The 14,462-nt window shown below is 45.3% G+C and overlaps 1 protein-coding gene across 5 annotated transcripts; it reads left to right on the top strand.

Moving 5' to 3' along the window:
- The first annotated feature begins 2 nt into the window (after positions 1-2).
- Positions 3-13,874, top strand: RNF166 (ring finger protein 166). 5 transcript variants are annotated; one of them, XM_079988932.1, is made up of 7 exons: positions 238-252; positions 3,900-3,972; positions 4,974-5,130; positions 5,710-5,822; positions 6,431-6,545; positions 11,613-11,720; positions 12,351-13,874. In XM_079988932.1, exons 3-7 carry the CDS (start codon positions 5,038-5,040, stop codon positions 12,414-12,416), a joined length of 495 nt encoding a protein of 164 aa, XP_079845058.1. In that variant the 5' UTR covers positions 238-252; positions 3,900-3,972; positions 4,974-5,037; the 3' UTR covers positions 12,417-13,874. The 5 variants fall into 5 exon arrangements, with proteins under 5 accessions (XP_079845056.1, XP_079845058.1, XP_079845055.1 ...); XM_079988929.1 differs by lacking the exon at positions 238-252 and adding an exon at positions 374-494; XM_079988930.1 differs by lacking the exon at positions 3,900-3,972 and having other exon boundaries at positions 3-252.
- Positions 13,875-14,462: the final 588 nt, after the last annotated feature.

Raw genomic sequence — 14,462 nt, 5'->3', positions numbered from 1 at the left:
TCCGCTTCCGCCTCCCTGGGCCGGGGTCGCCTCCGCCTCCTCGTCCTCCATGGCTGCCGCGATGTTCCGGAGCCTGCTGGTGTCCGCGGGCGGGTCCCGCGAGGCGACTCCTTCTTCTGCCGCCGCCCCCTCGCCCGCCCCGCCGCCGCCCCACCCGCCTGAGGCCGGCGCCGCGCTGGAGGCCCAGTTCAGCTGCCCCATTTGCCTGGAGGTCTATCAGCGCCCCGTGCGCATCGCCCCCTGCAGGCACACGTGAGAGCCCAGGGGCCCTGGCGGGTGGGGGGCACGCGCAGTCACGTCCGAGGGCGGACCGCTTGTAAACATGGTGCTCGTCTTTCAGCGAGTGCAACGGGGGTTAGAGGAGGAGATGGTGGGTCTGGTGGGGGAGCATTGGAGGTGTCTGCCTGATTTGGGGGAAAGCAGGAGAAGATTTGAGGGGGCGACCGAGGGAGGAACTACAGGCGTGAGGATGCTAAGGCATAGAGCGAAGTGGGGTCTAGGTTGGGAGAAAGTATGTTAGGGGGATGAGGAGGTGAATTTGTGGTGCAACACTGACATGGCAGTGTTGACCAAGATTGAGACCTTGTGGGGAAGGTGAATTTCATACAAGGGATAGCTAGGAAGGAGATCATAAACAAAACTGCTAGTATCATAGTGCAAATTTGTGGCTGTTCTAGAAAGCAAGGAGGGTGCACTTGTGGAGATGCTCTCTTAAAAAGAGAGTGGGGCTCCTGAATCGTTGGCTCCTATGAATACTGGGAGAACTGGACCCACACCACCCTTTTCCTACAGTATTGTTACTTGCTCTGTGTGAAAGGAAAGATAATGCTTATTACAGAAAGTTCAGTAGAGGATAACTATGGAATAGCCTTATGAACTTTCACTGAGTTGTCTATATCTGTGAGAGTGAAAGTGGGGTAATATAATCCTTTGAATAACATGAGCCTGCAGGAATCTATTGTGAGTCCTAACTCTGCTCCTGTGAACACAGATCTTCGGGAGCTTTTTGATACTGAAGCCTTTACCAGACATTGCCATGTGCATGGCAACCTCAAACTTTGAACACCCAAACCATTGTGTAATGATATAGTTACATTGTGTAATGATATAGTGAATTTTAGCACTCCTAAAACTTGTCTGCTGAAACTGTTGGATATTTTCAGACCAGTTCTTGCAGTGATTCTTTTCAGAGTTCTAATGCTTGCAGTCTAAATCTTCTAAAAGGTTTCATAAGGAGAATAGAATAGAATAGACTTTATTTGCGTAGCCGACAGGCCATAGCATCAAAGGACAAACACCGACAAAAATACATTACGAATATAGTTACCATAAAATCTTATGACCTATTAAAACCCTAGGTAGAAGCTGGATTATCATTCATCCATGACCCTCTGTCCCATGGGCGGCGGCCTTTTCTCTGATAGATTGTTCCAGGTCGGTTAAGTGAATAGACCAGCCAAATTGAAAGATTATAAATATAAATATAACCTCGGAGGGATGGTCAGGACAGGGAGAAAGATAATAATAACCAGATGCAGATAAATTAATAATCTCAGTACTTAAAACTTGGCAGAGGTAATAAAATAATAATAATAAAATGTAATTATAATAATAATAAGATCCTAGGTGAGGAATCCGGGTGACGACACTGATGTCATTCAGATAGCAGCTCTCAGTCTCATTGCTCTCTCGATAAATTTGGCAACCTTCTCTGTTGTCGAGCTGTTCTGGTCGGCTAGGAGTGAGAACAATTTGGCTTCACAAGAGCGGCCCGGGATGGCAGATAGGGACAAGACCATCACGCCGCTCCTAAGATCTTTATATAGGGAGCAAGACAAGAGAACGTGTGACACAGTCTCTACGTAGCCAGCTCCACAGGGGCAGAGCCGGTTCTCAAATGAAATTTTTTGATATCTACCTTCAAGAACAGCTGAGGGTAACATATTTAGTCTGGCCAGTGTAAAGGCCCGTCTGAGTTTTGGAATGGTTAAGGTAGACAAATAAGGTGCCCGAAAATCAAAGTGGGAGGGGGGCAGATAAGCATACCAAGCACTAAATTTCTTAATATAGGCCAGATTATTCTGCTGGGTTTCCTAAGGAGGCAAAAACCTGCTCAGGATCACCATCTCCTGAGAAGATAGATTCTGCATCTAGAGAAGAGAGCTGTATCTTCAGTAGTAGTAAGAAGTCAAAAAGATGCTGTGGCATTATGAAAACTAACAGATGAGGGGGCTGAGAGGCATAGCTCCATGGTGGACCATCTGCTTTCCATGCAGAAGGCCCCCAGATCAATCCTGACTCCTCAAGTTGAAAAGGATCTTGGACAGAATGTGTGGGGAAGACCTTGAAAGGCTATTGCCTGCCTTCCCCAACCTAGTGTCCTCCAGATGTTTTGGACTATGACTCCCATCAGCCCTAGCCAGCATGGTGAATGGTAAGGGGAGATGGGAGTTGTAGTCCAAAACATATGGCTTGCACTAGATTGGTGAAGGCTTCTCTAGATGTTTTGGACTATGACTCCCATCAGCCCTAGCCAGCATTGTTGTATGATCCTGGGGCTGATGCATTGTAATCTGAACATCTGAATCAGGAGAATCCCTGCAGTCCCTGGACTGGTGCCTGGTGGTGAGATGGATGAGGAATAACTTAGACTGAATTCTGACAAGACAGAGGCATGGTTTCTGTGTCTGAGAAATTGGTCAACTGCTAACCCTGGATAGGCTTGCAATTCCCCTGAAGGAGCAAGTTTGTAGTCTAGAGGGCATGATGCTTCTGGATCCAGCTTGTCACTGGAAGTCCAGGTAGCCTCAGTGGCTAGAAGTGCCTTTTACTAGCTGTGATTAGTATGACAGCTGTACATGCTCCTGGATGAAGAAAGCTTGGTCATGGTAGTTCATGTGTTAGTTACTTGAAGACTGGATTACTGTAATTCGCTCTGTGTGTGGCTTCCCTTGCACTTGATCTGGAAGCTGCAGTTAGTGCAGAATGATGCAGCACAATTACAATTACAGGAGTGAGATTCTATCAACCTGTAACACCTCAGCTCATTAGTTCAAGGTCTTACTTATTGGCATATAAAGCCCTTAACAACTTGAGACCAGTTTACTTATGAGATCACATTTCCCCATATATGCCCGCATGACTGCTTCCATCTGCAGAACTGACACTTACAATTGCAACATAACACTCTGTTTTTAAAAGATCTATATTTTAGTGTGGCAGCAGCTACACTTTGGGAGCCCCTGCCTGTTGACATCATGTAAATGCCTTCACTGTACCCTTTTCGGCGTCCACATGTGTTTTTAGCTTATCATTTATTTTAAATAACTTTTGAATGTTTTAAATTGTTGTTTTTGACAGGTTTTTTCCTGATAATTCTACTATTTCATTCATATTTTCATATTCATATTTCATTTCATATTTTGTAAGCCAGTTCAAGGTCTTATTACAATCAAGCAATATATAAATCTATTAAAATTTATTTGCTAGATATTTTTCAGCTGTATCTCTCTTAGAGGATTCTACCACTAGGAAGGCATTGTCCCTCATCACCACCAATTACACTTTGGTTGGCAGGGGACACTGATTATCTTAATAACCAGACATGTGCAAAGGAGCAGTTTGTTCTTTGTTCCCAAGTTCCAAGTTATTGTGGGTTTTATGGTTGTAAAACCAGCATTTTGAATTGTTCTCAAAAACAGATAGGTGGCCAGTTCTGTTAACAGGCCCCAATTCTCTCCCTCCTCAATTCTAATCTTTGCTCACTAATATGAATGGGAAGTGCTTCAGGCAGCGACTGTGCTGTTCCTGTATTATATAAAATCACCTTGCCCTCCTGTGGCACAACACAAAGTTCACTTGTGGTAATAGGGTTAACCACCCTTTTTTCCTGCACTCAGTGGTGGGAAAGGCCTCTGCCTTTTTGTTTGGTATTGCCTCTTGTGAAGACTTCTGGAACAGAGATGCTGATGGGTAAGTGCAGAGCCGCAGCAGAGGATTTCCCTTTAAAAGTTAGTCAAGGTAGCCAAGAGGAAAGGAGTGACTTTGAGGAAACTCACTTGGCATATGTCTAGCAGAGCAAGAGTGAGGGCAGAAGCAGAAAACTTACTTGCCGCTAGCTGCTAGCATAAAGCTGATGAAATTTGCTGAAAGACCAGAGCATTTGCAAGTGGGTTGGCAGGTTGTCCTTTCTGCCTCTTGGATTCCCTTGCATAGCCTCAAGCTCCCTTTTCCAGTACAGTGGTTATTTTGCAGTTTCTTCCACCAACTGTATGAGAGGTTCTGATCCTGCAGGCATAAAAGAACTTTAAAGTTCCCACGATCCCTGATCTCTGGCCTGTTTCTAAAAGCCATTCTCTGGCCCGAGGCTCTTTGAGTTACTGCTCAGATTCCTGTAGCCTCTTATTCCAAGTTCAGAGGCAGACATTTCCTGATGGATGCACAAGAGTGCTCTTTGACTTCATAGCACGTAGCGCTCAATAGTTATAAAGGGCAAGAGACAATGAGCAGCTCATCAAAATTAGATGCATAAATGACTGCAATAGATTTTTGTACTTCTGAGCAAGTGGTGTGTAGCATTCCAGAGTATGTACTGGTGCTCTGTAGTATTCAGCATACAATAGAATGTTTTGCTTGTGATACAGAAAGCTTATTGCGTGCTTTGAGACTAGGCCATCTTCTACCCTATGCCCCATAGGTGCTGAAAATAGTCTGAGAACACCCTGCTAATAATTCTGCGTGGGGGCACTTCATAATCTAGGACATACAGAAAGCTAAACTATCATTAGCTACTTCATGTTTTCAGGAATGTTTTTTATGTTTTTTGGCTGGAGAACTGTCAGCATCTTATCCTGGGAGAGGAATCTGGCCAGCCTTTATTGTTGAATTAGCTGGTGATAAGAGTTTGTATGCCTGTACTACTCCTAGTGCTCTCGAGGCTTGCTGAGCAAATGGAGTCTCTGTTTCTTTTCCAGATTCTGTGGGGAATGCCTGCAGCCATGCCTCCAAGTACCGTCTCCTCTCTGCCCACTCTGCCGCATGCCCTTTGACCCCAAAAAGGTGGAGAAGGCCTCCAGTGTAGAGAAGCAGCTCTCCTCCTTCAAGGCTCCCTGCCGGGGCTGTAGCAAAAAGGTAATTTCATGGGCCTCGTGGGCAAGGGCAGATGCCAAGTTTAGAGCCACAAGGAAATGCTGGTTAATTCCTCCCGCCCCCCTCCCCGGTCACTTGAAAATTGCTGAGGGTCTTTCTGCCTGTTGTAGCAATTGTAATGCACTGTGCTAGATGCTGCATGATTTTTAATTGTTTTTATTGCTTCTTTTATTATTTACATTGTATTATAGTTTGAATTCCATTGTATTCAAATTATAATGTAAGAAATAAAGCAATAAAAATACAGTTAAAAATCAACATGAAACTTTAGTAAGGACAAGTCATGGACTGGCTGGATGAAGTTGGAGGGCATGTGGTTTGAGGTTTGGCGGCTGGAAGAACAGCTTGATGTTCAGTTCAAAGTTCCTTTGCAACCTTAAAGTGGCCACCTTGCCCCTTTTCAAAGTAGCACAGAAGACAGTTTGAGTACAAAGTGATACTGTTTGCTTAATTAATTAGTGTGTGACAATTACCTGGAAACCAAGCTTTTACGTTAAGAGGATACAGCACATTCTTAGGAAGAAAAATAGAGTCCTTTTGTCTCCATTCCTCATTTTACAGGTGACCCTCGCAAAGATGAGATCCCATGTCACATCCTGTACTAAGGTTCAGGAGCAGATGGCCAACTGTCCAAAGTTTGTTCCTGTTGTCCCGACGTCCCAACCCATTCCCAGGTATCTAATCTTCACCCGTTGGACAAGATGCTACATTCTGTTAGAGTGTTGCGCTGATGGGGCTTGCATGGAGAGAAAGTGGATAGATGGAGGAACCTTCTTAGACTACCTTTCTAAACTAACCTGTTCTGACCTCTTAAAGTGCTAGACTGACATTCTTAGGGTTGTTGACCTCATTTCCTCACTCACCGCCTCTTCCTTGATATCTGCCGCTTCTGGAGAAGAGAGGAGGAGAGGCCTTTTGTCACTTTCTCCTGCAGATATCAAAGAGCAAGCAGGGCTCCTTTGCATCTCCAGCTTAATTAGCTGGAACTAGGAACTCTTTACCATCCAGCATGTATTTCCTGTAAGAAACACAGCTTTCTTATTTTGCACACCTAATATCTCTGTGCGATTGTTTTGCCACTAAAAAAAAATCAGCAAGCATACCATATACAACCAGCTTCCGAGCTGTGTGCTAACTCTGCAAGGTTAACCAATAGTTTTGAAGCTGTCACGAGTGAGCCATGCTGTCCATGGGGGGTTTCTTTTGAAAGGGAGCATTGGCAAGCACCCCACAGGTGCTGTTCTCCTGGGTGACCCTTCCAAATTTCTGCTGTCTTTTCCAGCAATATCCCAAACCGGTCCACATTTGTGTGTCCCTATTGTGGAGCGCGGAACCTGGACCAGCAAGAGCTGGTGAAACACTGCATGGAAAACCACCGCAACGACCCCAACAAAGTGGTGAGTGGCACTACGAATGGCCATGGATCTAGATGCAAAAGAGGTTGGGAATTGTGCCCTCCCATATACAGGTTTGGGTTTTTGAGGGTGGGGGGCGGAAGCAGGATGTAAGGCCAGTGTAGTGGTTTGCCCATCCTGCCTATGGCACAACTTGAGTTACCCGCTGCATTAGGTTGTGAACTGCAGACTGTTAAATGCTGCTCTTCAGCTCCTCTGCTGATGTAGAGCTAGAGGGGTATAACTGTCCAGTGAACTGTGAGGTTTGTGCACATCTGATTTGTTTCCCGGTGCGGAGTTGGTAGGTGCATGTGCATCCGCTCCCAGGCATGGAGTGCTGTGCCTGTTTCTAGCTCATTTAATCTCTATTCAGCTTCTCAAATGGACAGAGGCAGTGCGGTGATGCCTTTTCTGCAGCAAGATAAAAGAGAGGAGATAAGTGCCCTGGAGAGGGTCATGTTGAGAGTTTAGGGTAGCAGTTCTGTTTTGAGGTCCACCTTCCATCGGTCCAAATTTGGAGATGTGGTCAATTTGGTACCAATAGGTGTTTCCAAAGCAACACAGGATGGGGTGCAGGAAAGAAGCTTGTTGCTGTTTTTTAGTTTATGTTGGTATTGATTATTTTAATTTTTCATGGTGGAGAGGGCTACCAATGGCTACTGGGCTTGATGGCTATGCTCACCCTCCATAATCGGAGGCAGCAATATATCAGTTGCTGGAAACCACAGGAAGGGAAAGCCCTCTTGTGCTCATGTTTTGCTTGCCGGTTTGACACCAGCATCTGGTTGCCACTGTAACAACAGGAGGCTGGACTCGATTGACCACTAGCCCAATCTAGCAGGCTATTCTTACATTATGCACTTAATGCATTTGATTTGCGTATGCATATTCATTTGCCAACTGCTTTTGATGTTTGGGGTTCCAGAGAAAAGCAGGGTGTAAATACTTTTAAAGAAATAGCCTGAGCTCCTCAGGAGTCATGTATGGCAAATACCAACACAGGAAAGGTCATAGCTCTGTAGTAGGGCATCTGTTTTGCATGCAGAAGGTTGTGGGTTCAGTCACCAGGTAGGACTAGGAATGTCCCCTGTTTGAAATCATAAGAGCTGTTGCCAGTCAGTACTGAGGTAGTTCTACCAATGGCTTAACTTTCTAATGCAGCTTCCTAAAATTGGTAAAGAAACCCCAGGTGTGTGCTGTGGAAACTGGAGACTTTCCATCAGAACTTTTGTCACCCCCCTAAGAAAACATGGAAGCCTTTTCTGTGTGCAGTTAGGGTGTTTGCTGGATAGCAAGCATGCATTTGTCATATTTTCTGAGCAGAAGTCTACAGGCAGTGCAGCAAGTCTTGGATAACAGCTGAAACAGGGGAGGGAAGAGATAGAAATCAGGACCACCTCACTGCTACAGATGAGAGACTAGCAGCTTCTGTCGATTCCTCTCAAAGTTTTCCATCCCATCTGGTCATCAGAACAACTTGCAACTAAGAACTTGTGCCTGAGTTTGCCTATTTCCTCCTCCCTCCCAATAGGTTTTCCTTTTGTGTTGTGAATTTTTTGAGGGCATGGGCTTCTTCTCTTTTTCATGATTTGTAGGCTGCTTTGCCCCTTCATGGATCACTGCCTTGCCGTGGCGAAGGGGCTTGAAGAACTCAGAGAAGCTATGAACTATGCCGAGCAGGGCACCCAAGATGAACAGGTCATAGTGGAGAGTTTTGACCAAACGTGATCCAACTGGAGGAGGAACCGGCAAGCCACTAGAGTATCCCTGCCAAGAAAACTCCATGGACAAAGACAACAGGCATATAAAAGTTATGACGCTGGAAGATGAGCCCCTCAGGTCGGAAGGCGTCCAACATGCTACTGGGGAAGAGCGGAGGGCAAGTACAAGTAGATCCAGAGCTGATGAAGCGGCTGGGCCAAAGCCGAAAGGACGCTCAGTTGCGGATATGCCTGGAAGCGAAAGGAAAGTCCAATGCTGTAAAGAAAAATATTGCATAGGAACCTGGAATGTAAGAACCATGAACATGGGTAAGTTGGAGGTGGTCAAAAATGAGATGGCAAGAATAAATATTGACATCCTGGGCATCAGTGAACTAAAATGGATGGGAATGGGTGAATTCAGTTCGGATGACCATCATATCTACTACTGTGGGCAAGAAACCCGTAAAAGAAATGGAGTGGCCCTCATAGTCAACAAAAGAGTGGCAAAAGCTGTACTGGGATGCAATCTCAAAAATGATAGAATGATCTCGATACGAATCCAAGGCAGACCTTTTAACATCACAGTAATCCAAGTTTATGCACCAACTACTGGTGCTGAAGAAACTGAAATTGACCAATTCTATGAAGACTTACAACACCTTATAGAAGTGACACCAAAGAAGGATGTTCTTCTCATTATAGGGGATTGGAATGCTAAAGTAGGGAGTCAAGAGATAAAAGGAACAACTGGCAAGTTTGGCCTTGGAGATCAAAACGAAGCAGGGCAAAGGCTAATAGAGTTCTGTCAAGAGAACAAGCTGGTCATCACAAACACGCTTTTCCAACAACACAAGAGACGACTCTACACATGGACATCACCAGATGGGCAGCATCGAAATCAGATTGATTATATTCTCTGCAGCCAAAGATGGAGAAGCTCTATACAGTCAGCAAAAACAAGACCTGGAGCTGACTGTGGCTCAGATCATCAGCTTCTTATAGCAAAATTCAAGCTTAAACTGAAGAAAGTAGGAAAAAACCACTGGGCCGGTAAGATACAATCTAAGTCAAATCCCTTATGAATACACAGTGGAAGTGAGGAACAGGTTTAAGGATTTAGATTTGGTGGACAGGGTGCCTGAAGAACTATGGATGGAGGCTCGTAACATTATACAGGAGGCAGCAACGAAAACCATCCCAATGAAAAGGAAATGCAAGAAAGCAAAGTGGCTGTCCAATGAGGCCTTACAAATAGCGGGGGAGAGAAGGCAAGCAAAATGCAAGGGAGATCGTGAAACATACAGGAAATTGAATGCAGATTTCCAAAGAATAGCAAGGAGAGACAAGAAGACCTTCTTAAACAAGCAATGCAAAGAAATAGAGGAAAGCAATAGAATGGGAAGAACCAGAGATCTGTTCAAGAAAATTGGAGATATGAAAGGAACATTTCGTACAAAGATTTCCATAATAAAGGACAAAAGTGGAAAGGACCTAACAGAAGCAGAAGACATCAAGAAGAGGTGGCAAGAATACACAGAGGAATTATACCAGAAAGAAACGGATGTCTCATATACCCCAGGTAGTGTGGTTGCTGACCTTGAGCCAGACATCCTGGAGAGTGAAGTCAAATGGGCCTTAGAAAGCACTGCAAATAACAAGGCCAGTGGAAGTGATGGTATTCCAGCTGAACTATTTAAAATTTTAAAAGATGATGCTGTTAAGGTGCTACACTCAATATGCCAGCAAGTTTGGAAAACTCAGCAGTGGCCAGAAGATTGGAGAAGATCAGTCTACATCCCAATCCCAAAGAAGGGCAGTGCCAAAGAATGCTCCAACTATCGCACAATTGCACTAATTTCTCACGCTAGCAAGGTTATGCTTAAAATTCTACAAGGAAGGCTCAAGCAGTATGTGGACCGAGAACTCCCAGAAGTGCAAGCTGGATTTAGAAGAGGCAGAGGAACCAGAGACCAAATTGCAAACATGCGCTGGATTATGGAGAAAGCTAGAGAGTTCCAGAAAGACATTTACTTCTGCTTCATTGACTATGCAAAAGCCTTTGACTGTGTCGACCATGGCAAACTATGGCAAGTTCTTAAAGAAATGGGAGTGCCTGATCACCTCATCTGTCTCCTGAGAAATCTCTATGTGGGACAAGAAGCTACAGTTAGAACTGGATATGGAACAACTGACTGGTTCAAAATTGGGAAAGGAGTACGACAAGGCTGCATTTTGTCTCCCTGCTTATTTAACTTATATGCAGAATTCATCATGCGAAAGGCTGGGCTGGATGAATCCCTAGCCAGAATTAAGATTGCCGGAAGAAATATCAACAACCTCAGATATGCAGATGACACAACCTTGATGGCAGAAAGTGAGGAGGAATTAAAGAACCTTTTATTGAGGGTGAAAGAGGAGAGTGCAAAATATGGTCTGAAGCTCAACATCAAAAAAATGAAGATCATGGCTACTGGTCCCATCACCTCCTGGCAAATAGAAGGGGAAGAAATGGAGGCAGTGAGAGATTTTACTTTCTTGGGCTCCATGATCACTGCAGATGGTGACAGCAGCCACGAAATTAAAAGACGCCTGCTTCTTGGGAGAAGGGCAATGACAGGCCTAGACAGCATCTTGAGAAGTAGAGACATCACCTTGCCAACAAAGGTCCGTATAGTTAAAGCTATGGTTTTCCCAGTAGTGATGTATGGAAGTGAGAGCTGGACCATAAAGAAGGCTGATCGCCGAAGAATTGATGCTTTTGAATTATGGCGTTGGAGGAGACTCTTGAGAGTCCCATGGACTGCAAGAAGATCAAACCTCTCCATTCTGAAGGAAATCAGCCCTGAGTGCTCACTGGAAGGACAGATTGTGAAGCTGAGGCTCCAGTACTTTGGCCACCTCATGAGAAGAGAAGACTCCCTGGAGAAGACCCTGATGTTGGGAAAGATGGAGGGCACAAGGAGAAGGGGGCGACAGAGGACGAGATGGTTGGATAGTGTTTTCGAGGTTACCAGCATGAGTCTGACCAAGCTGCGGGGGGCAGTGGAGGACAGGAGTGCCTGGCGTTCTCTGGTCCATGGGGTCACGAAGAGTCAGACACGACTAAACGACTAAACAACAACAACAAAGGCTGCTTTGGGAACGTTTTTGGTGGAAGAGTAGGACCAAAAATAATTAATTATACACATGAAATAAATTATAGTGGTATTATTTCCCTAGGCAGTTCTATGCACATATGTGTGTAGTTATACAAATCTCGTTGTTGATTTAGTGTGCTACTTTGTTGCTTTAGAATGGGCTAATCTGGTTTTTTCCTTTTTAGTTGACAGTCCACTTCTTCTCTTCCTCCTGCCCCTCTGTGTTCCAGGTATGCCCAGTCTGTTCAGCCATGCCTTGGGGTGACCCCAGTTATAAGAGTGCCAACTTCCTACAGCATCTTCTGCACAGGCACAAGTTCTCCTATGACACATTTGTGGTGGGTACCTACTGCCAAACTTACATGGGGTGCATTAGATGGCGGTCAGGAGCCCTGGTGCTCAGTATTGCTCTCTGTGGGTTGGCAATTAGGGCTCCCTTGTTGCTTGCTTTGATGGTTTGCGGTTTTTGTTGTTGTTCTTTAACATGTTCTTCCTTGGGGGTCCTTGGGGCCTGGAAAGAGGGATAAAAATATAATCTTTGATGATAATCATGGACCAAACTGATATTGGGTGGCGGGATGGGGATGCTGTTGTATCAGAAATTCCACCTTCCTCCCATTTGAGAGCTCAAGTAGGTGTTTAATCTTGTCCCAAGCCTTTTATTTTCTGTAAGCCAGGGTAGTGTTTAGATTGCCACACTGGGAAACCTGGATTCGAATCCCTGCGCATTCATGAAGCTCAGTGGGTGATCTTGGGCCAGTCTTTACCTTTCAGCCTGGCCTACCTCACAAGGTTGCTGAGAGGGTGGAAGGGAAGGGTGAGGAATCAAGGACACTGCTCTGAGCGATGTGGAGGAGGAGAGAGAAAAAAATGAAGTCTTTGGTAAAGCAATATCGGGGACGGGGCTTGGAGCAGGGAGGGAAATGCTTCCATTTGGTTCCCTACAATGGTTCTGTCCTCATTTCCAGGACTACAGCATCGATGAAGAAGCAGCACTGCAAGCGGCGCTGGCACTCTCCCTCTCCGAGAACTGAGGGCAACCGCCATGTGGTGGATCGGGACTGTTTGGGGCTCTTGCTGACCTTTCCCCACACGGTGGGGAGGCACAACCCCTCACCCTTCCCTCAGCCTCCATCTAACAAGTAGGCAGCCCATTCCCTCGGCTCCTGTCCTGCCTTCCTCTGCCAGGTGGAACCTTCCTTCATTTTTCGGAGCTCAGAGGTGATGGGATTTGATGTAGGCGCCTGAATAGGAAATGCAGCAGGGAACCCCGGCCTCGCCCACTTCGAACTGTCGTTTGGGCCCACTTTGTACTTCCGGTTGGACATTCCATATGTAACTTCAGCGCAGAGGGTATATTTTATTAAGATGCTTTTACTAAGATTTTAGCACTGTCGGCCCTCATCCTGTTTGCGGTTTATATAGCAACAACGCATTTTGTGGGGAACTCTGTAGTTTAAACCTTTTTTTAAAAAAGAAATATCGCCTGTGGTTTTTGTTAAGTCATTTGGGGTTTTTTAATTATTATTTAAAAGAAGAACAAGCATGGGACACAGGCACTTTGTAGGACTATTTATTACGCCCTTGGGGAGCAAATTGCTTACCACTCAACCATTGCAACAGAGGCAGCAAACGCTGGGAGTGCATGGAAATGCCCATGAAAGGCATTTCAAAAGGATCCAGAATACCCAAGTCAGGTTAGGAAGCCATTCCTAGCCACATGCGTCTTTCTCTCCCTTTCCCTTCTGCACCCCCTCCCCCCAAAAAACCCTTCCTCATTTTGTACCGGCTTTTGTGATAACTCTACATGCAGCCTTGCCCAGCCCAGTGCATTCCAGGTGATTTGGACCACAGTCCCCATCAGCACCAGCTGGGAGTTGTAGTCCAAAACTCCCGGGAGCCACCATGCTGCCTGAGGCTGCCATGTAGGTTATCTGTGGGGGGTTTTTTTCTACATCTATCGGTGTGACAATACTCTTTTCACATTTTATAGAGAGAAAAACAAAACAGTTAACTGTTGATACTGCAATATCTGTGTTTGACTAGGAACAATAGTATTTTTATGGAGCATTATTTTTTAAAGTATATTTTTTAAAGAAAAAGAGGTATGAATTCAAGAATTTCAGGGTGGGGGTGGGGGGTATGCCAGAACCTGGAGTGGAGAAGGGGCTTCCTTTCATTAACACTGGAGCAATCGGACTATTGTCGTCTTCTTGTTTTTCAATATTTCTCTTCTCTTCCCCCCCACCCCCCACAAAAAAAGGAAAAAGATCTTTGTTGAAATGACCTTTCTGGGTTTCCTTTTCTCCAAGTAACAATCCTTTCTTTTTAGAAGCTAGAGGGGGAGAGAGAAACTTGTGTGGCCATTTCAGGTTGTCATAAGCTGTTACACGCCACAAGGTACTACAAGGTTTTATCATCCAGGTATCATGATAATGGATCAGCAGGTCCAAAGTAGACTTGAAAGAAATAAAAGCTGTGAATAAGCTACAGTATATGGTGTCTGTTTGTGTCTCTAGTACGAAGAATCTGCTCAAAACGGGCACCTCATAGCACATCCTAGGGGTGGGGTTACATGCCCTCTAGATTATTTTACAGTTGGGAAGTTTCACGGTACAGTGTTTAAAATGGACAACTTCCACTGGAGTCCTGCAGAGCCCTGACAGTCACCCTGATATGCATTTTTTTCCCAGGGAGCAGTTTTTCAGATGAAGAGGATTCAAAACTGAAGCCCTCCCTACAAGGGTTGCAGTCCACCTTCTGTCACCTCATTCTATATATCTGGCCTAATTTACTTCCTAGCATAGCTTTTGAGGTTCGGAGGGATGGGGACATTGTGCTGTAGACAGCAGAGTCTCCACTAGGGGGAGCAGCAGCCTCAATGCTACGCTTCCCAGCCTGCAGATCTTCCTTGCTTGAGCTGCCTTTGGCTGAAATCAGGCATGGCTCTCTTGGAGCCTCTTCCAAATGGTTTTGGAATGCAAGCAGACTTAACCCCTGTACTGCCGCACAGATTTCCTGGCCTTTAGATAGGAAGGGGCCCATGCCCCAGGTTTGAATCTCCCCAAGTGAGTTGGCTG

The sequence above is a fragment of the Podarcis cretensis genome, assembly GCF_951804945.1.
Source record: "Podarcis cretensis genome assembly, chromosome: 8".
Classification (NCBI taxonomy): domain Eukaryota; kingdom Metazoa; phylum Chordata; class Lepidosauria; order Squamata; family Lacertidae; genus Podarcis; species Podarcis cretensis.
This window is presented reverse-complemented; position numbering and strand designations above follow the sequence as displayed.